General features: G+C 49.5%; 1 protein-coding gene across 9 annotated transcripts in view; it reads right to left on the reverse strand.

The window, feature by feature from the left end:
• The window catches only part of LOC144610803 (uncharacterized), a 102,257-nt gene that overhangs the window by 17,662 nt on the left and 60,428 nt on the right, over positions 1-24,167 (reverse strand). For 7 of the 9 annotated variants that reach the window (XM_078429717.1, XM_078429711.1, XM_078429712.1 and 4 more), the window contains 10 exons: positions 23,016-23,123; positions 20,669-20,751; positions 19,898-19,935; positions 15,498-15,537; positions 14,434-14,551; positions 11,136-11,177; positions 9,662-9,793; positions 5,188-5,261; positions 2,772-2,856; positions 1,446-1,507 (listed from right to left, as the gene is read on the reverse strand). In XM_078429717.1, the coding sequence (XP_078285843.1) occupies positions 1,446-1,507; positions 2,772-2,856; positions 5,188-5,261; positions 9,662-9,793; positions 11,136-11,177; positions 14,434-14,551; positions 15,498-15,537; positions 19,898-19,935; positions 20,669-20,751; positions 23,016-23,123 (782 nt within the window). The remainder of the gene's footprint in view (positions 1-1,445; positions 1,508-2,771; positions 2,857-5,187; positions 5,262-9,661; positions 9,794-11,135; positions 11,178-14,433; positions 14,552-15,497; positions 15,538-19,897; positions 19,936-20,668; positions 20,752-23,015; positions 23,124-24,167) is intronic. The other 2 variants (XM_078429713.1, XM_078429716.1) reach the window with 2 other exon arrangements.

A 24,167-nucleotide genomic window follows, 5' to 3' on the forward strand; every position in this document is an offset into this window, starting at 1 on the left:
AGATTGATTAGTAGGACTGGATGTTACAATCCCTGAGGTTTGCACTACAATTGACTGGTGTTGTTCTTGGGGGTGGCCACTAGGTGCTACCATTCAGACACATCTTCAGTTGTAGACAATAGACAATAGGTGCAGGAGGAGGCCACTCGGCCCTTCGAGCCAGCACCGCCATTCAATGTGATCATGGCTGATCATTCTCAATCAGTACCCCGTTCCTGCCTTCTCCCCATACCCCCTGACTCCGCTATCCTTAAGAGCCCTATCTACACTTTGTGTACCTCAACGTCACTGGGTGTTTCGGTCTTTAGTCGAGGCAGGCCCACTGCATGGTGATCAGACCTGGGTGCGTGTCTTATGGGTAGCCATTAGATGGTTACCTGGCAGCCCAGACAATCTAAAGAGGAATCTTGAGGCTCAGCATCGAATGTCCCAAATCAACAGCATGTGTAGAAAGACACTGCAGATGTTGGTTTAAACCGAAGATGCACACAAAAATGATGGGAGAGGTCGAGTAGCATCTCTGGAGAGAAGGAATGGGTGACGTTTCGGGTTGAGACCCTTCTTCTCGATCCGAAACGTCACCCATTCCTTCTCTCCAGAGATGCTGCCTGTCCCGCTGAGTTACTCCAGTATTTTGTGTCTATCTTTTGTTTTTATACCATACTGTGTTGCATTTGGAGTCATATGCAGGTGAAAGACCTGAATGTGCTTTCTTTAAAGATGTTTCTGAACCAAATGGATTCTGCAACAATCAAGTGGTTTTTACATTTGTTTTACACTTTAGTCCAAATTTAATCAACCAAAGACGGACACAAAATGCTGGAGTAACTCAGCAGGACAGGCAGCATCTCTGGAGAGAAGGGATGGGTGACGTTTCGGGTCCAGAACTTTCTTTACACCCATTTCCTTCTCTCCAGAGATGCTGCCTGTCCCGCTGAGTTACTCCAGCATTTTGTGTCTATCTTTGGTGTAAACCCGCACTGCAGTTCCTTTCTACACTTTTCATTAACCAAATGTAAGTTCTACATTATATATATTCCCCACTCTGTTATATTTCTCTGCCCCACCTGCTGAACGAGAAAGGCTTGATTGCAGTCATGTATAATTTAGTTTAGTTTAGAGATACAGTGTGGAAACATGCCCTTCGGCCCACCGGGTCCGTGCCGACCAGCGATCCCCTGTACTCTAGTTCTATTCTACACCACTAGGGACAATTTACAGAAGCCAATTAGCCTACGAATCTGCACGTCTTTGGAATGTGGGAGGAAACCGGAGCACCCGGAGAGAACCCACTCGGTCACAAGACGAATGTACAAGTTCCGTACAGACAGCACCCATAGTCAGGTTCGAACGTAAGGCAGCAACTCTACCGCTGATCTCTCTGCTTGGGGTGCAACCTTCGTTGGCTTTGCCAGAAGAACATTGGTTATATCCCCACTTCTTACCTCTTGCCTTCCTCAGTCTGAACCTCCTCTTGGGCTCCACCCGCGACTTCCACTTCTGCCAACTGAACAAGATCAAACAGGTCAGACTCACGCACGAGGACAGACACAAAAACGCTGGAGTAACTCAGCGGGCCAGGCAGCATCTCCGGAGAGAAGGAATGGGTGACATTTTGGGTCGAGACCCTTCTTCCTCTCAGACTGAGAGTCAGGGGAGACCTCACGTCAAGACGTACAACATCTACAATAACTACACCGTGTGCTCACAACGCCATCTAACACGTTTAAAATCAAAATTCACAGCAACTCGGCATTTGCCTGGAGACAGGAAATGAAAGCTTGTTCCTGAATTCAGAGCCACAGAGTCAATCATAGGCATACCGTATGTTTCTATATTATAAGAAAATAACTGCAGATGCTGGTACAAATCAAAGGTATTTGTTCACAAAATGCTGGAGTAACTCAGCAGGTCAGGCAGCATCTCGGGAAAGAAGGAATGGGCGACGTTTCGGGTCGAGACCCTTCTTCAGACTGATTCAAACTGATGTTTCTATATTTGTACATTGTGATCAAAACATTTAGGTTTCGTAACATACTTAAAGGAGAAAGTTTAGGTTTACTTTATTATTGATATATGTGCGGGGTTTAATGAATAGCTTTGTTTTGCACACCATGCCATCTGGTCAGATAGGAGAGGGAGAGAGGATTAACACACACCCAAACACACACACACACGCACGCTCACACTCATACACACACACACCCACACAGACATGCATTCACACACACCCCCACACGCATGCTCACACACACGCATGCTCACACACACGTAGACATGAATGCACACACACCCAGACATGCATGCACACACACCCACATGCACGCTCACACCCATACACACACACACCCAGACATGCATTCACACACACAAACAGGCATGCTCACACACACGTAGACATGCATGCACACGCACCCAGACATGTATGCACACACACCCACAGACATGCGTGCACACACATCCACACATGCACAACACACACATGCAAACCCATGCACATGTACACACATGCACGCACACAAAGACACACGCACACTCGCTCGCACACACCCTCGCACACACAGACACACACAAGCAGAGACACACGCACACATACACAAGGGCACACACACACAAACGTGCACACCGAGACACACGCACACATATAGAGGTGCACACACACATATCAGACACAAACACATACACACATGCGTACACACATACACACGCGTGTGCACACAGACAGACATAAAGTTGGAGCATTGAGGGGAGAGAGAAAAAAATCAGCAAACCTTTAATTCCAATGCCGAAATCTTTATTTGAAAGTCGGTTTTCTCAGTTTGTCTGAGCCTCTCATGCTGCCTGAGAACGTGCTCCCTGGAACCACAGGGACATGAACTTCAGTGAAGTATCCTGTGGCAACATCGAACCCCCACCAGCCATCATCCCACGCCCTGCTTTACAGCCCAACGCATTTGATATAAATGAGAGAAATTAAAAGTAACTGCTTTTCTCAAAGCTCCCTTGCACTATTACACCCTGATTGCTTCTTTCGGTAATCAGGATATTTCATTTCTAGTTTAGTTTAGTTTAGAGATTCAGCGCGGAAACAGGCCCTTCGGCCCACTGAGTCCGCGCCGACCAGCGATCCCCGCGCACTTATACTACCCTACACACACGAGGGACAATTTACACTTACACCAAGTCAATTAGCCTGTAAACCTGTACGCCTTTGGAGTGTAGGAGGAAACAGAAGATCTCGGAGAAAACCCACGCAGGTCACGGGGAGAACGTACAAACTCCGTACAGACGGCACCCGAGGTTAGAATCGAACCTGGGTCTCCGGCGCTGTGAGGCAGCAACTCCACCCTCGTTAAATGACAAATGGACAGGTACGTGTATAGGAAAGGTTTAGAGGGACATGGACCAAAGCGGGAAAATGGGACGAGCGTAGATGGGGCATGTTGGTCGGCATAGGCAAGTTGTGCTGAAGGGCCTGATTCAGCGCCGTATGTAGTTCGGTTTTTAGAGATACAGCGCAGAAACAGGCCCTTCGGCCCACCGAGTCCGCGCCGACCAGCGATCCCCGCACATTAACACTATCCTACACCCACTAGGGACAATTTTTACCTTTACCCAGCCAATTAACCTACAAACCCTGTACGTCTTTGGAGCGCGGGAGTAAACCGAAGATCTCGGAGAAAACCCACGCAGGTCACGGGGAGAACGTACAAACTCCGTACAGACGGCGCTCGAGGTTAGAATCGAACCCGGGTCTCCGGTGCTGTGAGGCAGCAACTCGACCCTTGTTAAATGACAAATGGACAGTTACATGGAAAGGAAAGGTTTAGAGGGATACTAGACCAAGTGGACCCGTTGGGCCCAAACCACTCCTGTCTTGGTGCAGCCCCCTCTCCTCCCCCACTCCCCCTCCCCCTTCCCTCCCCCCCTCCTCCCTCTCCCTTCCCCCTCCCCCTCCTCCCAATCCTTCCCCCTCTACCCCCTTATCCTCCCTCCCTCCCTCCATCCCCCCCCCCCTCCCTCCCTAGGAGATAGATTTAAACTTTAAAACGTGAATAACTTTAAATATATAACACCGATTTCAATTAAACTTCTTCCATTAGCACCAAAGGGACGACGGTGAGTAAGGTGGGCCTAAAATTGTTGCGCTATCGTGTACCGTTTTGGCTGTAGTTCAGGAACAAACAAACAAACAAACGAGAGTTTTAGTGTATAGATGGACCAAACGCGGGAAAATGGGACCAGCGTAGATGGGGCATGTTGGTCGGCATGGGCCAGTTGGGCTGAAGGGCCTGAATTGGCACCGTATGCAATTCATCTGGGTCTTGTTAACAATGAGCAAGTTAGCTGGTCTGATGGAGCCGCCGTGCCCGGGGGAACTGGGTGACTTTCAGGTCAGGTTTATCAGTCAGCGATCGCTCATCCTGCAGCATCGATCCAGAGCGATGACTTACTCTGTGACATTACAGTGACCGGTGAATCTGCGGAACTCTTTGCCACAGAAGGCTGTGGAGACAAAGTCAGTGGATAGATTTAAGAACGGGATCGATAAGATTCTCGATTTAGTACGGGTGTCAGGGGTTATGGGGAGAAGGCAGGAGAATGGGGTTAGGAGGGAGAGATAGAGTGAATGAATAAGTTTATTGGCCAAGTATGTGCATATACAAGGAATGTGCCTTGGTGCTCCGCTCACAAATGACAACACGAACAATACAGTTAACAATTAAGAATAAAGCATAACCACATCAAAACAATAAAGCATAACCACATCAAAACAATAAAGCATAACCACATCAAAACAAGGACACAACATTACGGTCTAAACATATGTGTGAAAATAAACCAGAGCAAAAAAGAGACTACAGACTTTGGTTATTGAGTGGAACTATCACTTGTGGGAAAAAAGTGATTTTATGTCTGGCTGTGGCTGCTTTGGCAGCCATGATTGAATGGCAGAGTAGACTTGATGGGCCGAATGGCCCAATTCTACTCCCATCACTTATGAGCTTATGATTACGGGAAACATTTCCTTGAGCCTTACGTCCCCCAGATCTGTGAGTGGCCCTTTTTATTCATCTGCCTTTGTGGGTCCCACAGCAATGCAGAGTGTGTAGCAAGGCCCACATGCAGGCACGACCTTTACTTGCAGCCCCAGCACACCACAGGTGCATGACTCATTCGACTTACTTCTCCGACACTTGTTGCTTCAAGGAGGTCACCAGGTCTTCCAGCCTCTGATTCTCAGAGTTACATTCAGTGAACTGCAGAACAAAAGTGTCCACTCTCAGCTTGGACAAGAGCAAGCATCCCCCACACACAGATAAAGCCCTAAATGGACACTCCCCCCCCCACATCAAAAATCTTCTAACCCGCCTCTCTAACTCCAGGTCCCTCAGGTCGGCCGACTTGGGGCTACTCACTATCCCGCGGTCTAGGCTTAAGCTCAGGGGTGACCGCGCTTTTGCGGTTGCAGCTCCTAGACTGTGGAACAGCATCCCTCTCCCCATCAGAACTGCCCCCTCCATCGACTCCTTTAAGTCCAGGCTCAAAACCTATTTCTACTCCCTAGCGTTTGAGGCTCATTGAGGAGGCGCTGTGAACTGTTTGCGTGCTACTGTATGTTTTTCATTTTTTTTCTATTGGAACCTAATCAGATGTACAGCACTTTGGTCAACGTGGGTTGTTTTTAAATGTGCTATACAAATAAAATTGACTTGACTTGACAGATAGCACCAACCTCTGGTTGAACCACAAGTCCCAATTTTTGAAGATAGGCACAAAATGCTGGAGTAACTCAGCGGGTCAGGCAGCATCTCTGGAGAGAAGGAATGGGTGACGTTTCGGGTCGAGACCCTTCTTCGGATCCTCAGATGTCTTGACCCGAAGCGTCGCCCATTCCTTCTCTCCAGAGATGCTGCCTGACCCGCTGAGTTACTCCAGCATTTTGCATCTACCTTCGATTTAAACCAGCATCTGCAGTTTTCTTTCCTACACATAGTCCCAATATTGATGTGTGTAGGAGGGAACTGCAGATGCTGGTTTAAACCAAAGATAGACACAAAAAGCTGATAGATATTGGGACTAAAGATGGACACAAAAAGCTGGAGTAACTCAGCAGACAGGCTTCTTGACTAGTACAGGCATCAGGGGTTATGGGGAAAAGGCTGAAGAATGGGGTTTGGGGGGAGAGATAGATCATCCATGATTGAATGGCGGGGGTAGACTTGATGGGCCGAATGGCCAAGTTCTATTGCTTTTGAACATGGCAACATCTCTGGATTCCATTCCTTCTCTCCAGAGATGCTGCCTGTCCCGCTGAGTTACTTCAGCTTCTTGTGTCCATCTATAGTCCCAATATCGATTTCTCTAACATCAAGTAACCCCTGCATCCCCTCTCTTCCCATCCCTCCCCCAAACCAAGTTGCACCAGCTTCTCGTTCTCACCCAGCAAACAGCTAACAATGGCCTGTTTCCTTTATTGCATGTTACCTTTTTGCATGTCTCTCATTCATTTGTTCTATCTCTCTACATCACCGTCTCTATCTCTCGTTTCACTTTCCACTGACTCTCAGTCTGAAGGAGGATCTCAGCCCGAAACGTCACCCATTCCTTCTATCCAGAGATGCTGCCTGACCCGCTGAGTTACTCCAGCATTTGGTGTCTACCTTCGATTTAAACCAGCATCTGCAGTTCTTTCCTACCCATCGCACACATCGATCTTATCGAAACATATAAGATTATTAACGGGTTGGACACGTTAGAGGCAGGAAACATGTTCCCAATGTTGGGGGAGTCCAGAACAAGGGGCCACACAGTTTAAGAATAAGGGGTATGCCATTTAGAACGGAGATGAGGAAAAACCTTTTTCAGTCAGAGAGTTGTAAATCTGTGGAATTCTCCACCTCAGAAGGCAGTGGAGGCCAATTCTCTGAATGCATTCAAGAGAGAGCTGGATAGAGCTCTTAAGGATAGCGGAGCCAGGGGGTATGGGGAGAAGGCAGGAACGGGGTACTGATTGAGAATGATCAGCCAGGATCACATTGAATGGCGGTGCTGGCTCGAAGGGCCGAGTGTCTATTGTTTATTGCAGCAGGTAGTGCAAAGAGGAAAAGTACCAGACTGTGGAATATAGCATCAGTGCGTTGTAGCGTAATGGCTACAGAGAAGGTACAGGTAGCTGCAACATGCCTCCTATGTTAGGTGAAGTGGATTATACACCACTCCCGTATCAGGGTGGCGCAGCTGGTAGAGCTGCTGCCTCACAGCGCTAGAGAACCGGGTTCGATCCTGACGGCAGGCGCTGTCTGTGTGCAGTTTGTAGGTTCTCCCTGTAACTGCGTTGGTTTTCTCCGCGTTCCTTCCCACATCCCAAAGACGTGCGGGTTTGTAGGATAATTGGCCCTCTGTAAATTGCTCCCTGGTGTGCAGGTTGCAAAATTGGGATAACGTAGAACTAGCGTGAACGGGTGATCGATTGTCGGCACGGACTCGGTGGGCCGAAGGGCCTGTTTCCACGTTGTGTCTGTAAACTAAAAAATTTTGATGGCATGATCTCACTTCACCTCGAAGCCAAAATTCTTAAGGGGTTGGACAGGCTAGATGCAGGAAGGTTGTTCCCGATGTTGGGGAAGTCCAGAACAAGGGGTCACAGTTTAAGGATAAGGGGGAAGTCTTTTAGGACCGAGATGAGAACGTTTTTTTTCACACAGAGAGTGGTGAATCTGTGGAATTCTCTGCCACAGAAGGTAGTTGAGGCCAGTTCATTGGCTATATTTAAGAGGGAGTTAGATGTGGCCCTTGTGGCTAAAGGGATCAGGGGGTATGGAGAGAAGGCAGGTACGGGATAGAGTTGATCAGCCATGATCATATTGAATGGTGGTGCAGGCTCGATGGGACGAATGGCCTACTCCTGCACCTATTTTCTATGTTTCCATGTTTCTAAGAGGTCTCTTTACAAGGAAGCACAGCAAACAAGGGCCGCACTGTAATGTGACACGTCAACAATAGGGTCTTTTGTTCCCTGTTGTCTGCTATTCATCAGAAGCAACATGAAAAAGAGTTGGGCCAGCTCCATGTTAATGTCCCCATGTTACTGAACCATGGGTGGGGCCATTTGGAATTACTCCAAGTGCCAGCTTCAATGTCAAATCTCTCACGTACATCATGAGGCCATTGTTGGCGTGGGGGGGGAGGGCTGCCTAGAACAAAATGGGAGCCGGCATGGGAGTGGGCCACCGAGAACAAAGAGGGACCCTTTGCGACTGCAATGATACTTTGTAACTTTGTCAGCGCCCTTTACATGGTGACTCTTTGCATACCTTGTGTATGGTTTCACAAAGAATTTCACTGTGACATTTTACATGTGACAATAAAGTATATAAGAAGGGTCTCGGCCCAAAACGTCGCCCATTCCTTCTCTCCAGAGATGCAACCTGACCCGCTGAGTTGTTCCAGCATTTTGTGTCTACCCATCTATAGATCTAGTGTAAGAAAATAACTGCAGATGCTGGTACAAATCGAAGGTATTTATGTCACAAAATGCTGGAGTAACTCAGCGGGTCAGGCAGCATCTCAGGAGAGAAGGAATGGGTGACGTTTCGGGTCGAGACCCTACTTCAGACTGATGTCAGGGGGGGCGGGACATATATAGATCTATGTACCTATAGATCTCACTATTTATAGATCCAACTATCTACCTAACAAACATGCTGGAGTAACTCAGCGGGACAGGCAGCATCTCTGGAGAGAAGGAATAGGTGGCATTTCGGGTCGAGACCCTTCTTCAAACATCATCCATTCCTTCTCTCCAGAGATGTTACCTGTCCCATGATTGAATGGAGAAGTAGACTCGATGGGCCGAATGGCCTATTTCTGCTTTTTTTTCCCATTTTAAAACTGAGGTGAGAAAAGACTTTTTCACCCAGAGTTGTGAATTTGTGGAATTCTCTGCCACAGAAGGCAGTGGAGGCCGATTCACTGGATGAATTTAAAAGAGAGTTAGATAGAGCTCTGGGGGCTAGCGGAATCAAGGGATATGGGGAGAAGGCAGGCACGGGGTACTGATTGTGGATGATCAGCCATGATCACAATGAATGGCGGTGCTGGCTCGAAGGGCCAAATGGCCTCCTCTTATTTTCTATGCTCCTGGATTTTATGGACTATCATATCATATCATCATATCATATATATACAGCCGGAAACAGGCCTTTTCGGCCCTCCAAATCCGTGCCGCCCAGTGATCCCCGCACATTAACACTATCCTACACCCACTAGGGACAATTTTTACATTTGCCCCGCCAATTAACCTACATACCTGCACGTCTTTGGAGTGTGGGAGGAAACCGAAGATCTCGGAGAAAACCCACGCAGGTCATGGGGAGAACGTACAAACTCCGTACAGACGGCGCCCGCAGTCGGGATCGAACCTGAGTCTCCGGCGCTGCATTCGCTGTAAGGCAGCAACTCTACCGCTGCGCCACCGTGCCGCCCGTGTTATCAATGCATGGTATGTCTGATTGGATTGGATGGCGTGCAAGACACAGCTGTTCACTGGCACCTGGGTACATGTGAGGATAATAAATCTGAACTGCAACCTAAAGCTGGGGCCTGTGCTTGTTCGTGTTGTGCCTGGGCGGCCGTTCTGGTGAGTGCGGGTGCTAACCTGGCCTCGAGTGGACTCCAGCTCCTGGTGTTGCTCCTCCAGCTTGCTGTTCCTCGTGTGGAGCATGTCCCAGACCTTCTGCAGCTCCTCCCGCACCCGGAACAGCTCGCTGTCCACCTCCTCCAGCGAGGCCTGCCGAGAAACACCGCCCAAATGAAGAGTCAAGTGACTGCGGAGGCTGTCGGAGAGAACTGCAGACCCGGGTTTAGATCGAAGGTCGACACAAAACAGCTGGAGTAACTCGGCCGGACAGGCAGCATCTCTGGGGAGAAGGAATGGGTGACGTTTCGGGTCGAGACCCCCTTCTTCAGATGCTGCTTAATACACAAGTGCTGGAGTAGAATGGTGGCGCAGCGGTAGAGTTGCTGCCTCACAGCGCCAGAGACCCGGGTTCGATCCTGACTACGGGAGCTTGTCTGTACGTTCTCCCCGTGACCGCGTGGGTTTTCTCCGGGAGCTCCAGTTTCCTCCCACACTCCAAAGACGAGGTGGTTTATACGCCAATTGCCACGGTAAAGATTGTAAATTGTCCGTAGTGTGTGTAGGACAGTGCTAGTGTGTGGGGATCGCTGGTCAGCACAGACTCAGTGGACCGAAGGGCCTGTTTCCGCGCTGTATCTCTGATCTAAACGAAACTAAACTCAGCGGGTCAGGCAGAGGACATGGATGTGACGTTTCAGATCGGGACCCTACGTCAAACTCAGAGTCTGAAGAAGGATCCTGACCCAATCCACTTCACCTCTCCATGTTCTCCAGAGATGCTGCTTGACCCACGGAGTTACTCCAGCACTCTGTGACCTTTTGAACATCACCCAGCGACTCAGCCAGAACAGAGTCACACTGGAGGGAGCGCGGCGCGGTACAGTAATGCTGCTAGAGTCACGACCTCCCAGCTCCAGCAGCCCGGGTTCGATCCTGACCCTGACCGCTGTGTGGAGTTTGCATGCTCTGCACACCCCATAGATGTGCGCACACAATTTCGCGATTGCACACGCAAAAACTTGCAAATGCACATGCCATGCACACACACACGCCATGTGCACACATGCCACACACACACACACGCCATGTGCACACACATGCCACGCGCACTCACATGCCACGTGCACACACACGCCATGTGCACACACACACCATGCACACACACTCCATGCACACACACACGGCATGCACACACACACGCCATGCACACACACACGCCATGCACACACACACGCCATGCACACGCCATGCACACACACACACGCCATGCACACACGCCATGCACACACACACGCCATGCACACACACACGTCAGGCACACACACACGACATGCACACACACACGCCATACACACACGCCATGCACACACCCCATGCACACACACACACACGCCATGCACGCTGACATGCACACACACTTAAGGATGGGCAAAAGCAGCAAAATCAATGACTGGCAATTTAAAAAAAGCACCTCTGCTCATCGCCCTCTTACCTTTATTTCTCTTGGTTTGTTTAAGTTGGCTTCTTCCAATTCCTAGAGAGAAAAGGGTACAGGATTAGGCACCAAAACAGGAGGTGCCTCTGAGTTTGGAGCAGCTCGGTGACAGTATCTGTCGGGAGGTCACAAGCGCAGAGTGTGAGACATAGTGGAACCCATTAAGTGCAGTCCACCAAGCAACCTTGACCCACTGCATATCGCCTACCGCCCCAATAGGTCCACGGCAGACTTCTACTCCAGCCCAGCTTGGTACCATGATCCCATTCAAGCTCATCTCCAAACGCGTGGAATTTGGAGTCAGCACTCCTCTCGGCAACTGGACCCTCAGCTTCCCGACCAACAGACCCCAATCAGTGAGGATGGTGTGGAACAACGGACAATGGGGAGCCAGCATGGGAGACCACCGTGAGGGAGGGGCGGGGGGGGAGAGCAAAGAGCGAACTGGCTCAGGGGGGTATTTGTAACTTTGTACGCACCCTTCATGGGAAAGGGGACGTACAACGAGATCTGGGTGTCCTGGTGCATCAGTCACTGAAAGGAAGCATGCAGGTACAGCAGGCAGTGAAGAAAGCCAATGGAATGTTGGCCTTCATAACAAGAGGAGTTGAGTATAGGAGCAAAGAGGTCCTTCTGCAGTTGTACAGGGCCCTAGTGAGACCGCACCTGGAGTACTGTGTGCAGTTTTGGTCTCCAAATTTGAGGAAGGACATTCTTGCTATTGAGGGAGTGCAGTGTAGGTTTACTAGGTTAATTCCCGGAATGGCGGGACTGTCGTATGTTGAAAGACTGGAGCGACTAGGATGGGAGGAGACTTTAGAAGGATGAGAGGAGATCTTATCGAAACGTATAAGATTATTAAGGGGTTGGACACATTAGAGGCAGGAAACATGTTCCCAATGTTGGGGGAGTCCAGAACCAGGGGCCACAGTTTAAGAATAAGGGGTAGGCCATTTAGAACGGAGATGAGGAAAAACTTTTTCAGTCAGAGAGTTGTGAATCTGTGGAATTCTCTGCCTCAGAAGGCAGTGGAGGCCAATTCTCTGAATGCATTCAAGAGAGAGCTGGATAGAGCTCTTAAGGATAGCGGAGTCAGGGGGTATGGGGAGAAGGCAGGAACGAGGTACTGATTGAGAATGATCAGCCATGATCACATTGAATGGCGGTGCTGGCTCGAAGGGCCGAATGGCCTCCTCCTGCACCTATTGTCTATTGTCTATCAATGGCGGGACAGGGTGACCCTACGTTGACTGGAGATGTAGTTATTGATCGGGACAGGGTACGCTCGGTGGGCTGGAAAGTCAATGATCACAGGACCGTGAGCACCACATCACCGGCAGCTCGCACCGCCAAGGCTGAGTGGCGCAGGCACACATACGCGGAATAAACGGACCGTCATTGAAACCCCAGCGGGCGGCAGCTCTGCTGAACTATATAACAGAGTCACAAGTTCAACACAACAGTGAGGCAGGCCCCAAGCTCCAATGAATCGGTGATTTTAGTTCAGCTTTGTTTAGATATAAAGCACGGAAACAGGCCCTTCGCCCCAACGGGTCCGCGCCGACCAGCGATCCCCGCACACTAACACCATGCTACGCACACCAGCGACAATTTACACACACACCAAGCCAATTAACCTACACACCTGAACGTCTTTTGGAGTGTGGGAGGCAACCGAAGATCTCGGAGAAAACCCCACGCGGGTCACGGGGAGAATGTACAAACTCCGTACAGACGGCGCCCGTAGTCGGGATCGAACCCGGGTCTCCGGCGCTGCAAACGCCGTAAGGCAGCAACTCTACCGCTGCGCCACCGCGCCGCCCGTGATTTGGGTGAGAACGTACGAGGCATGATTAGCACGTACTTTCCCAAACCTCTAGTCTCCCCTCTCCCTGACTCTCAGTCTGAAGAAGGGTCTCGGCCAGAAACGTCACCCATTCCTTCTCTCCAGACATGCTGCCTGTCCCGCTGAGTTACTCCGGCATTTTGTGCCTAACTTAGGTGTAAACCAGCAGCTGCAGTTCCTTCCTACACTTATCACCTATCCATGTTCTCCAGGGATGCTGCCTGATGCACTGAGTTACTCCAGCACTGTGCCATTGGCTGGGGTATCTGGCTGCGATCTGGGACTTGGAAATGGCACCAAACTGGTGACTCTATATATTGTGTAGGAAGGAACTGCAGATGCTGGTTTAAATTGAAGATAGACACCAAATGCTGGAGTAACTCAGCGGGTCAGGCAGTATCTCGGGAGAGAAGGAATGGGTGACCCAAAACGTCACCCATTCTTTCTCTCCTGAGATGCTGCCTGACCTGCTGAGTTACTCCAGCATTTGGTGAATAAATGCTTATCTAAGATGTATCAAAGTGCTGATGTGGAGAGATACTTGTACTGAACTTGTACACAAAAATGATACACGGTACACGTGACAATAAACCAACCTGAACTGGTCTGAACATTAAGCCCAGTGTCTGTGTAGGAAGGAACTGCAGATGCTGGTTTAAACCCAAGATAGACACAAAATGCTGGAGTAACTCAGTGGGACAGGCAGCATCTTTGGAGAGGAATGGGTGACGTTTCGGGTCGAGACCCTTCTTGAAGACGAAGAAGAAGAGAAAGCAGAAGAAGAACTCTTCTTGAAGAAACGTCACCCATTCCTTCTCTGCAGTGATGCTGCCTGTCCCGCTGAGTTACCCCAGCATTTTGAGTCTATCTATGACCCACGTCTTCAGACTGGAGAAGTGTCTCGACCCGAGACAATAGACAATAGAAAATAGGTGCAGGAGGAGGTCATTCGGCCCTTCGAGCCAGCACCGCCATTCAATGTGATCATGGCTCATCATTCTCAATCAGTACCCCGTTCCTGCCTTCTCCCCATACCCCCTGACTCCGCTATCCTTAAGAGCTCTATCCAGCTCTCTCTTGAATGCATTCAGAGAATTGGCCTCCACTGCCTTCTGAGGCAGAGAATTCCACAGATTCACAACTCTCTGACTGAAAACATTTTTCCTCATCTCAGTTCTAAAAGGCCTTCCCCTTATTCTTAAACTGTGGCCCCTTGTTCTGGACTCCCCCAACATTGGGAACATGTTTCCTGCCTCTAGCGTGTCCAACCCCTTAATAATCTTATACGTTTCGATAAGATCTCCTCCCATCCGTCTAAATTCCAGTGTATACAAGCCTAGTCGCTCCAGTCTTTGACTGGAGAAGTGTCTCGATCCGAGACGTCACCCATGACTGGAGAAGTGTCTCGATCCGAGACGTCACCCATGAAGCCCGGTGTCGTTGGCTCACCTCTCGTAGGCCGCGGATGATTGCGTTCTGCTGCCGCTGTGTGGTCTTGGACTCCCTCAGGTCCTGCTGCAGGGCGGAGATCTGCTTCAACAGCTCCTGTATCTGAGGCCCAGCGTTACTGGGGAGACGAGAAAGACTCGGTCAAACCAGGGCAGTGCGCACAAACGCTCGGGGATAACGGGGCAATTTCAACCCCCGACACTCGTAACTCATCAGTTGAGAACATTCCAGCAGACCGTAAGGAATTGTCATTTCATCAGACCAGAAGGAATAGGACCAGAATTGGGCCATTCGGCCCATCAAGTCTGCTCCACCATTCAATCATGGCTGATCTATCTCTCCCTCTCAAGCCCATTCTCCTGCCTTCTCCCCCATTTGAAATTGATTCACATGTGCAAAAGTTCATAAGTTACAGGAGCAGAATTATGCCATTGGGAGGTGTGTGGGCAAGAGTGCTGGGTGCCTGGAACGTTTTGCCTGTGTGGTGGTGGTGGTGGGGTAGGCAGATACCAGAGTGTCTGTCTGTCTGTCTGTCTGTCTGTCTGTCTGTCTGTCTGTCTGTCTGTCTGTCTGTCTGTCTGTCTGTCTGTCTGTCTGTCTGTCTGTCTGTCTGTCTGTCTGTCTGTCTGTCTGTCTGTCTGTCTGTCTGTCTGTCTGTCTGTCTGTCTGTCTGTCTGTCTGTCTGTCTGTCTGTCTGTCTGTCTGTCTGTCTGTCTGTCTGTCTGTCTGTCTGTCTGTCTGTCTGTCTGTCTGTCTGTCTGTCTGTCTGTCTGTCTGTCTGTCTGTCTGTCTGTCTGTCTGTCTGTCTGTCTGTCTGTCTGTCTGTCTGTCTGTCTGTCTGTCTGTCTGTCTGTCTGTCTGTCTGTCTGTCTGTCTGTCTGTCTGTCTGTCTGTCTGTCTGTCTGTCTGTCTGTCTGTCTGTCTGTCTGCCTGTCTGTCTGTCTGTCTGTCTGTCTGTCTGTCTATCTACCTACCTATCTGTGTCTGTTCAGCATGGACATTGTGAGCCAAAGGGTCTGTTCTTGTGCTGCACTGTTCTATGAAGTGTATAAAGTTGAATGTACCTGTTTGCAGAGGACTCTGAGTTGGGAGGCTCCTCGTTGTCTGGAACATAACGAGACAACATCACAAATCACAAACTGCAACAACAGGGTGAAGGAATACCAAACAATATATCGTTTGAAAGAGGCACCAACACAGAATTAACAATTGCTGTGTACACCATAGTTCAAAACAATGTCACATCTCCTGAGAAACCATGAACTGCAGATGCTGGTTTTACAACAAAAAAAAGACACAAAGTGCTGGAGTGACTCAGTGGGTCAGGCAGCATCTCTGGGGAACATGGACAGGTGGACACAAAATGCTCGAGTAACTCAGCGGGACAGGCAGCATCTCTCGATGACACAAAATGTCATAAGGTCATAAGTGATAGGAGTAGAATTAGGCCATTCGGCCCATCAAGTCTACTCCGCCATTCAATCGTGGCTGATCTATCTCTCCCTCCTAACCCCATTCTCCTGCCTTCTCCCCATAACCTCTGACACCCGTACTAATCAAGAATCTATCTATCTCTGCCTTAAAAAAATATCCACTGACTTGGCCTCCACTGCCTTCTGTGGCAAAGAATTCCACAGATTCACCACCCTCTGACTAAAGAAATGTTTCCTCATCTCCTTCCTAAAGGAAATACTGGAGTAACTCAGCGGGACAGGCAGCATCCATGGATAGGTGATGTTTTGAGGGCCTGTTTCCATGTAGTATGACTCGATCACCTTGCGATACCATCTCATCTGAAAGCTGGTACCTTGGACAAATCAACACTCTCGTGTTAGTGTGCTGAACTATGAGCTGTACTTTGTGCCAACCTTCCAGAGAGGGAAATGATTCGGAGTCGTAGTCACATAGCATGGAAACAGGCCCTTCGGCCCAACACATCCATGCCAGCCAAGCTGACCCGTGTAAACTAGTCCCATTTGCCCACATTTGACCCATATGGCTCTAAACCATTCCTAATCATTTACCTGTCCAAACGACTTTTAAATGTCGAAACTAGGAACTGCAGATGCTGGTCTACAAAAAAAAAAGACACAAAGTGCTGGAAAACTCGGCATCCTTGGAGAAACGTGGGTAGAGTATAGTTTGGTGTTTTGGGTAGAAACCCTTCTTCAAATTCAGTCTATAGGGTCCCGAGCCAAAATGTAATTTATCTGTGTTCTATAGGCAATAGACAATAGGTGCAGGAGGAGACCATTTGGCCCTTCGAGCCAGCACCGCCATTCAATGTGATCATGGCTGATCATTCTCAATCAGTACCCCGTTCCTGCCAGGGAATCTCTGAGTTACTCCAGCAGTTTGTGCTTTAAATGTTGTTAAAGCACCTGGATCAAGGGTCTCGACCTGAAATGTCAACGTTTCCTTCTCTCCAGAGATGCTGACCGTCCCGCTGAGTTACTCCAGCAGTTTGTGTCTATCTTCAATTTAAACCAGCATCTGCAGTTCCTTCCTAAACATTTTCTCTGGCAGCTCGTTCCATACACCCAACACACTCTGTTTGAGCGGGTGGACACATGGAACAAAGATAGCAAAAAGAGGTTGGTTAAATTATCGTGTAAAAAATACTTCAAATCTCGGACAGTAGGCAAAGACTGAAACAACTGGAGCGACTAGGCTTGCATACACTGGAATTTAGGAGGATGAGACGGGATCTTATCAAAACGTATAAGATTATTAAGGGGTTGGACACGTTAGAGGCAGGAAACATGTTCCCAATGTTGGGGGAGTCCAGAACCAGGGGCCACAGTTTAAGAATAAGGGGTAGGCCATTTAGAACGGAGATGAGGAAAAACTTTTTCAGTCAGAGAGTTGTAAATCTCTGCCTCAGAAGGCAGTGGAGGCCAATTCTCTGACTGCATTCAAGAGAGAGCTAGATAGAGCTCTTAAGGATAGCGGAGTCAGGGGGTATGGGGAGAAGGCAGGAACGGGGTACTGATTGAGAATGATCAGCCATGATCACAATGAATGGCGGTACTGGCTCGAAGGGCTGAATGGCCTCCTCCTGCACCTATTGTCTATTGTCTATTGTGTAGCTGGAGATGGGAACATGAAGCAGGGATCTCAGTCCATGGTAACCACAGGAGAAATGTGCAGGAAGGAACTGGTTTACACCGACCCTTCTTCAAACTCAATCTGAAGATCCCGACCCAAAATGTCATCCATCCGTGTTCTCCAGAGATGAGTTACTCCAGCATTCTTTGTGTCGAACATTGGAAAAGGTTGAGCTGCTCCTGCCACCCAGTGGCGGTGGTGGACATTGCAGTAGGCACAAGTTCTGTACAAGGGTGAAGGATTTTCGAGATGCAGCGTTTAGAAACAGGCCCTTCGGCCCACCGGGTCCATGCTGACCATCGGTCACCCTCACTCTAGTTTCCATGTTATTCCACTTTCACATCCTGCACACTAGGGGCAATACGAGAAACACAGAAACATAGAAAACAGTTGCAGGAGGAGGCCATTTGGCCCCTCGAGCCAGCACGGGCATTCATTGTGATCATGGATGATCATCCACAATCAGTAACCCGTGCCTGCCTTCTCCCCATATCCCTTGATTCCGCTAGCCCCTAGAGCTCTATCTAACTCTCGTTTAAATTCATCCAGTGAATTGGCCTCCACTGCCCTCTGTGGCACAGAATTCCACAAATTCACAACTCTCTGGGTGAAAAAGATTTTTTCTCATCTCAGTTTTAATTCTTTACTCTTATAGACTGTGGCCCCCGGTTCTGGATCAGAAGCCAATTAACCTACAAACCTGCAGGTCTATGGGATGTGGGAGGAAACCGGAGCACCCGGAGAAAACCCACGTGGTCACAGGGAGAACGTACAAACGTTGCATATTCAGCAACCGAAGTCAGGATCGAACACGGGTCTCAGGTGCTGTGAGGCAGCAGCTCTACCACTGTACCTCCTACAAATTGATTAGGTTAATTAATTACAGATAGTCAACATTAACCATGTTGGATCACAACCAATGTAACAAGAGAACGTGGGTGGGTGAGACATGGAGTTAACTCTTCCATAAAAGAAAATTATTTGTACTCTTGAAACAATGTTTATTCATTGAAAGGATTCCTATTATACAAAGTGCTGGAGTAACTCAGCGGGTCAGGCAGCATCTCTGGAGAACATGGATAGGTGACGTTTCCCAGAGTGCTGGAGTAACTCAGCGGGTCAGGCAGCATCTCTGGAGAACATGGATAGGTGACGTTTCACAGAGTGCTGGAGTAACTCAGCGGGTCAGGCAGCATCTCTGGAGAACATGGATAGGTGACGTTTTGGGTCGGGAAACTTTAACATAACTTTCAAAGTCAGGACATGAGTGCCATCAATTCTATCTGTAGAAAAGTCCTTATCGTAATGCAGAAACACAGCAAGCAAACGTCCATCAGAAGCAAAGGCACGATTGTGTGCCTCCTCTCAGCTAACAATGAACCATTCTACATTTCCTTACCATCGTCTGCTGTGATCTGTCATTTTCACACCTTACCCCTCCATATCTCTAGACTCCCCCTCGCCTGACCCTCAGTCTGAAGAAGGGTCTCAACCCGAAACGTCACCCATTCCTTCCCTCCGGTGATGCTGCCTGTCCCGCTGAGTTACTCCAGCATTTTGTGTCTATCTCAAGAGTAATAATAGGTAATAGAACAAGTGAAAAGAAATATAGTCATAGAGTGATACAGCGTGGAAACAGGCCCTTCGGCCCAACTTGTCCACACCGGCCAACATGTCCCAGCTACACTAGTCCCACCTGCCTGCGTTTGGTTCATATCCCTCCAAACCTGTCCTATCCATGTACCTGTCTAACTGTTCTCAGCCTCAACTACCTCCTCTGGCAGCTTGTTCCATACACCCACCACCCTTTGTGTGAAAACGTTACCCCTCAGATTCCTATTAAATCTTTTCCCCTTCACCTTAAATCCTATGCCCTCTAGTCATCAATTCGCCTACTCTGGGGAAGAGACTCTGTGCATCTACCCGATCTATTCCTCCCATGATTTTATACACCTCTATAAGATCACCCCTCATCCTCCTGCGCTCTTAGGAATTAGAGTCCCAGCCTACTCAACCTCTTCCCTATAGCTCAGTCCATCTAGTCCTGGCAACATCCTCGTAAATCTTCGCTGTACCCATTCCAGCTTGACACCATCTTTCCTATAACATGGTGCCCAGAACTGAACTGTACTCTAAACGCGATCTCATCAACCTCTTGTACACCTGGAACATGACTTCCAAACTTCTATTCTACATTATCGTGTAGAATACAGTTTTATTCACAGCTACACGGAGAGTGCAAACGCAAGAAGGTGTGAGGGGCAGATAAAAAAACGTGCAAGGGCGAACAATATATTTATATCACATCTATAAAGATTAATTAAGGGAAATATCAAGCTAAATCTTAGATTATTACCTTCAAGGTGATCGAATGAATCATCGTTGTTCTTATCACTGGCAAAGCAACGAAAGTTGTATTAGTAAACGTCTATGAGATAAGAGAACTAATGGGGTGGCGGTGGAGAGGGGAAAGGAGGATTGAAACCAGTACTCTGAGAGCAAAAAGAGACAGAGACAGATGTGGGGAATGGAGGAATAAAACTCGCCACAACAGGAACTCTCTCACTCTCTCTCTCGTGGGCAGGTGGGACTCGTGTAGCTGGGACACGTTGGCCGGTGTGGGCAGGTTGGGCCGAAGGGCCAGTTTCCACACTGTCACTCTATGACTGCATGTATATTAATCACTTGTTGGCACGGACTCGGTGGGCCGAAGGGCCAGTTTCCACACTGTATCACTCTATGCCTACATGTATATTAATCACTTGTTGGCACGGACTCGGTGGGCCGAAGGGCCAGTTTCCATGCTGTATCTCTAGACTAAAAAAACGAAACGAAACTAGTGTACGGGCGATCGATGGTTGTGATCAGTCGTGATCGAACGGTGGAACAGGCTCGTTGGGCCGAATGGCCTAATTCTGCCCCTGTGACTGATGGCCTTATGAGTTTCTCCAACACGTTCTGTTCTATTTCAGATTTTGTGTAACTGCAGAGTTTGCTGAATGGTTCAATAATAGTCGATTTATACCAATGAACGACCAGGCGCTGGATGGCAGTCAAAGAAAGACTTACAAGAAGAGATGAAAGGGGAGCTTACATTTTTTTAAAACGTTAAAGTTTACAAACTAACTTGGTGGATCCAGCTTCCTGCACACAGGCGCCCTCTCCTGGTGACCCAGCTTGCCTGCTTTGCACCTTCTGGGAGACTCTTGCCTGCAAAGGAATTTGATTCAGTTAGTCTCGCATGTTGGAGGAGGCCAGTGGGCAGAGATACAATGGAGCAGAGGGACGGGGAAAGACAATAGACAATAGGTGCAGGAGTAGGCCATTCGGCCCTTCGAGCATGTACGCACCGCCATTCAATGCGATCATGGCTGATCACTCTCAATCAGTACCCCGTTCCTGCCTTCTCCCCATACCCCCTCACTCCGCTATCCTTAAGAGCTCTATCCAGCTCTCTCTTGAAAGCATCCAACGAACTGACCTCCACTGCCTTCTGAGGCAGAGAATTCCACACCTTCACCACTCTCTGACTGAAAAAGTTCTTCCTCATCTCCGTTCTAAATGGCCTACCCCTTATTCTTAAACTGTGGCCCCTTGTTCTGGACTCCCCCAACATTGGGAACATGTTTCCTGCCTCTAATGTGTCCAATCCCCTAATTATCTTATATGTTTCAATAAGATCCCCCCTCATCCTTTGTACGTTCTCCCCGTGACCGCGTGGGTTTTCTACGGGTGCTCCGGTTTCCTCCCACATTCCAAAGACTGGGATTTACACTGGAATTTAGAAGGATGAGGGGGAAGAAATGCAGCAGAGTGGCCCGGCGGTGGAGTTGCTGCCTCACAGCGCCAGAGACCCGGGTTCTACGGATGCTTGTCTGTACGGAGTTTGTACGTTCTCCCCGTGACCGCGTGGGTTTTCTCCGGGTGCTCCGGTCTCCTCCCACACTCCAAAGATGTGCAGGTTTGTAGGTCAATTGGCCTCTACAAATTGTCCCTTGCGTGTCGGATGTAACTAGTATCGGCGTGGAGTCAGTGGGCCGAAGGGCCTGTTTCCACTCTGTATCTCTAAACTAAACTGGTGTAGAGGTTATCGGTGGTCGGTGAGAACCCGATGGACCTGTTTCCACGCTGTATCTCCAAAAAGACTAAACCAAAAGATGGCACCATGGGTGGCGCAGCGGTAGAGTTGCTGCCTTACACCGCCGACAGCGCCAGAGACCCCGGTTCGATCCTGACTACGGGCGCCGTCTGTACGGAGTTTGTACGTTCTCCCCGTGACCTGCGTGAGTTTTCTACGAGAACTTCGCTTTCCCCCCCCACACTCCAAAGACGTGCAGGTTTGTAGGTTAATCGGCTTGGTATAAAAGTAAAAATTGTCCCCCAGTGTGTGTAGGATGGTGTTAATGTGCTGGTCGGTGCGGACTCGGTGGGCCGAAGGGCCTGTTTCCGCGCTGTATCTCTAAACTAAAAAAGTACCAGCAGTTTAAAAGAGGTTGAATGTGGCCTTGGTATATTGGATCAGGGGTCAAGCGGAAGTGGCGGCGCCTAACGGCTGCGGCTCGCTAGCAGTCTGTTCGTCTTTTTTCCTTTTTTTTTTTGTGTGTCGGTGTTGGGATGGTTTTTGTATTTTTTTTTGGTTGTGTATGTGTGGGGGGTGGTGGTGTGGGTGGGGGGCGGTGGTGTGGGGGGGGGTGGGGGAAACTTTTCTCTTCCTCACGACATGGGGTGCGGCTCGGCTGCGGGGCCTAACATCGCCCGGTGCGGCTCGGCCGCTGGACTTTTCATCGCTGGTGCGGCTCGGCTGCGGGACTTAACAGTGCCCGGTGCGGCTCGGCTGCGGGACTTTACATCGCTGGTGCGGCTCGGCCGCGGGACTTAACAGTGCCCGGTGCGGCTCGACCACGGGACTTTTCATCGCTGGTGCGGCTCGGCTGCGGGACTTAACAGTGCCCGGTGCGGCTCGGCTGCGGGACTTTACATCGCTGGTGCGGCTCGGCCGCGGGACTTTACATCGCTGGTGCGGCTCGGCCACGGGACTTAGCTGCGCAAGGCTTGGTCGCGGGGCCTTTCATCGCCCGGCTCGGCCGCGAGACGTTTCAGCGCCCGGTGCGACTCGGCCGCGGGGACTTCCATCCCCTTGCGGGGACTGTGCGGGTCGGTCGGGGACGAGCTGTCTGTCCGTGGGCGTGGGGAAGAGAGTGGAAGTTTTGTTGCCTCCATCACAGTGAGGGGGTGTTTGGAGTCACTGTGATGGACGTTTGTGTTGGGGTCATGTGTCTTGTGTTCTTTTTTTTATGACTGCTATGTAGTTTCCTTCGGTACTTCGGTACCGAATGACAAATAAAGCTCTGTTATACTGTTATGTGAGCCGTCTCTGTGGACAGTGGGCGTGTGTGAGTGAGTGAGGAGTGTGGACGGGCTCGAGGGTCGGACTGGGTACACACCTGGCTCTGCTCCTGGAGTCGGCTGCTCACCTGTAACTCCTGCACCTGCTGCTGCAGCTTGCTGCTCCTGTTCCGCTCCAACTCCAGCTGCTGCCGACATGCGTCCAGTTCCACCCGCACCAGCGGAGCGCTCTGCATCTGCAACACCGCAAGGCACACAAGCCCATTTAGGCCATTCAGCCCATCCAGTCTGCCCCATCCACCCACCCACCCGTGGCTGATCGAAGGTGTTTATTCACAAAATGCTGGGGTAACTCAGCAGGTCAGGCAGCATCTCAGGAGAGAAGGAATGGGCGACGTTTCGGGTCAATAGACAATAGGTGCAGGAGGAGGCCATTCGGCCCTTCGAGCCAGCACCGCCATTCAATGTGATCATGGCTGATCATTCTCAATCAGTACCCCGTTCCTGCATTCTCCCCAAACCCCCTGACTCCGCTATCCTTAAGAGCTCTATCTAGCTCTCTCTTGAATGCATTCAGAGAATTGGCCTCCACTGCCCTCTGAGGCAGAGAATTCCACAGATTCATCAGTCTGAGGAAGGGTCTCGACCCGAAACGTCGCCCATTCCTTCTCTCCCGAGATGCTGCCTGACCTGCTGAGTTACTCCAGCATTTTGTGAATAAATACCTTCGATTTGTGCCAGCATCTGCAGTTATTTTCTTATAACACCCATTGGCACTTTGGTGCTTTTTTTATTCAGTCCAGTTCCAAGAGTGTTTTATTGTCACATGTCCCAATGACATGTGTAGGAAGGAACTGCAGGTGCTGGCTTAAACCGAAGATAGACGCAAAAAGCTGGAGTAACCCAGCGGGACAGGCAGCATATGTGGAGAGAAAGAATGGGTGACGTTTCGGGTCGAGACCCTTTTTCAACGTCACCCATTCCTTTTCTCCAGAGATGCTGCCTGGCCCGCTGAGTTATTTGTGCACAATGAAATTCTTAATTGCAGCAGCATAACAGAATATGTAAACAAAGTACATTGTAAACAATATGATCAACGAGAGAGAAAAATGTTCTGTGCGCGTATATTCACACACTCACACACACACATATATATCTATATGCTAAAACTCTCGTTTGTTACCTTGTTTGTGACTGAACCTCAGCCAAAACGGTGCACGACAGCGCCACAATTTTAGGCCCACCTTACTCACCATTGTCACTTTAGTGATAATGCAAGT

The sequence above is a fragment of the Rhinoraja longicauda genome, chromosome 38 (assembly GCF_053455715.1).
Source record: "Rhinoraja longicauda isolate Sanriku21f chromosome 38, sRhiLon1.1, whole genome shotgun sequence".
NCBI classification, from domain to species: Eukaryota; Metazoa; Chordata; class Chondrichthyes; order Rajiformes; family Arhynchobatidae; genus Rhinoraja; species Rhinoraja longicauda.